We start from the raw sequence: 1,412 nt of genomic DNA, 5'->3' as shown, positions 1-1,412 counted from the left end.
CCTAAATTATGTAAAATTATGACGTAGAGAAGCTTACAGTGAGGGATGAGAAGAGGAGGATGAGGAGAAAAAGGGGGCTCATCATGTTGCCCAGATTGGGGCAGAAGAGAGTGTTTTCAAATTGGTGGTTTGGTTTGGTTGTTGTATCAAGGAATTTATAGGAGGGAGTGTGGACTGTGGAGTGTTATAATAAGCTTATAATCTATATAATAATAATAAGAAGTGTTTATATCAAATTAGTAAGAAATATATGTGGATATTATATTAATATAATATTTTAAATATATTTTAATATCTCTTTATTAAATATAAAATAACTAATAGTAAATATAATTAGATACTATATTAATGTATAATATCTTAAATAAAATTTTTTAATTAACGTGTTATTTTTTTAAACTTAATATTAAAATAAGAGCAATGCTAGGGGGCCAGCAATTTTTGTGATTGTTAGCCATCAACTAGCCATCAATGATGATTTGATGGTGTGAGATTGGTATGAGATTTCATCCAATGGCTCACCTTCCTCTGCTAGTTACATGCTGGCCAAAATTCAATAAAACTGCTGGCCCTTAGACTTTTCCTTAAAATAATTCTCTTTTAAAATTAGTTATCTAGTTATCACCCATTTTATGTTATTATAATTAATTATAATATAATAAATCATCTGCCATCTTAAAAAATGGCACATTAATAAAAAAAGCTTCTTAAATATATTCTATCATAGAGATAGTAAGTATAAAAAGATAATACTAGAAGGTGCACATTTTTAGTATAAAAAATAAAATAAAGGAAAAGTCTTGGGGGCAGCAGTTTTTTGAAAATTTGGCCAGCATTTAACCATCAAGAGAAAATTGAATGATCCCACACCATTGGATTTAATCTCACACCATTAAAAACATTCTTGATGGCTACTTGATGGTTAAAAAACACAAAAAATGCTGGCCCCCTAGCATTGCTCTAAAATAAAATCAATGAAAAATATTAGTTACCTATAATTTCTTATAGTAGAATGCCAGAATGATTATCACTAAAGAGAGTAATAATAATCTAGTTAGATTACCCATTGGATCTTTTGTTATTAATACTATGCTATTCTTTATAGTATCCATAACTTTGGTAATTTAATACACTAATAACAATTAACTATTTTTGTTTGTATTGTTATCTTATTATTTATTTGTATTTAGAATTGTGTAAAAGATAAGGTAATTGAAGAATACTTTATTTTATCAAAATAGGAGAACAATAAATAAAAATATTGTGAACTGAAAAGAAATATTTTATTAATATAATATATAGTAATATACAGTTTGACTAGTATATAGTATATATTTATAAATAAACTAACACATATGAATACAAAACATAATGTATTAATATATATAAAAATAGTAACTTTTACTTTTCTT

General features: G+C 25.8%; 1 protein-coding gene across 1 annotated transcript in view; it reads right to left on the bottom strand.

The window, feature by feature from the left end:
• The window catches only part of LOC112791798 (polygalacturonase-1 non-catalytic subunit beta), a 4,089-nt gene extending 3,867 nt beyond the window's left edge, over positions 1–222 (bottom strand). The window contains exon 1 of the mRNA XM_072213217.1: positions 38–222. Within this exon, the coding sequence (XP_072069318.1) occupies positions 38–85 (48 nt within the window). The 5' untranslated portion in view covers positions 86–222. The remainder of the gene's footprint in view (positions 1–37) is intronic.
• Positions 223–1,412: the final 1,190 nt, after the last annotated feature.

Source organism: Arachis hypogaea, chromosome 13 (genome assembly GCF_003086295.3).
Source record: "Arachis hypogaea cultivar Tifrunner chromosome 13, arahy.Tifrunner.gnm2.J5K5, whole genome shotgun sequence".
In the NCBI taxonomy this organism is placed as follows: domain Eukaryota; kingdom Viridiplantae; phylum Streptophyta; class Magnoliopsida; order Fabales; family Fabaceae; genus Arachis; species Arachis hypogaea.
Note: the sequence above shows the minus strand (reverse complement) of the source record. Positions and strands in the feature narration are given on the sequence as shown.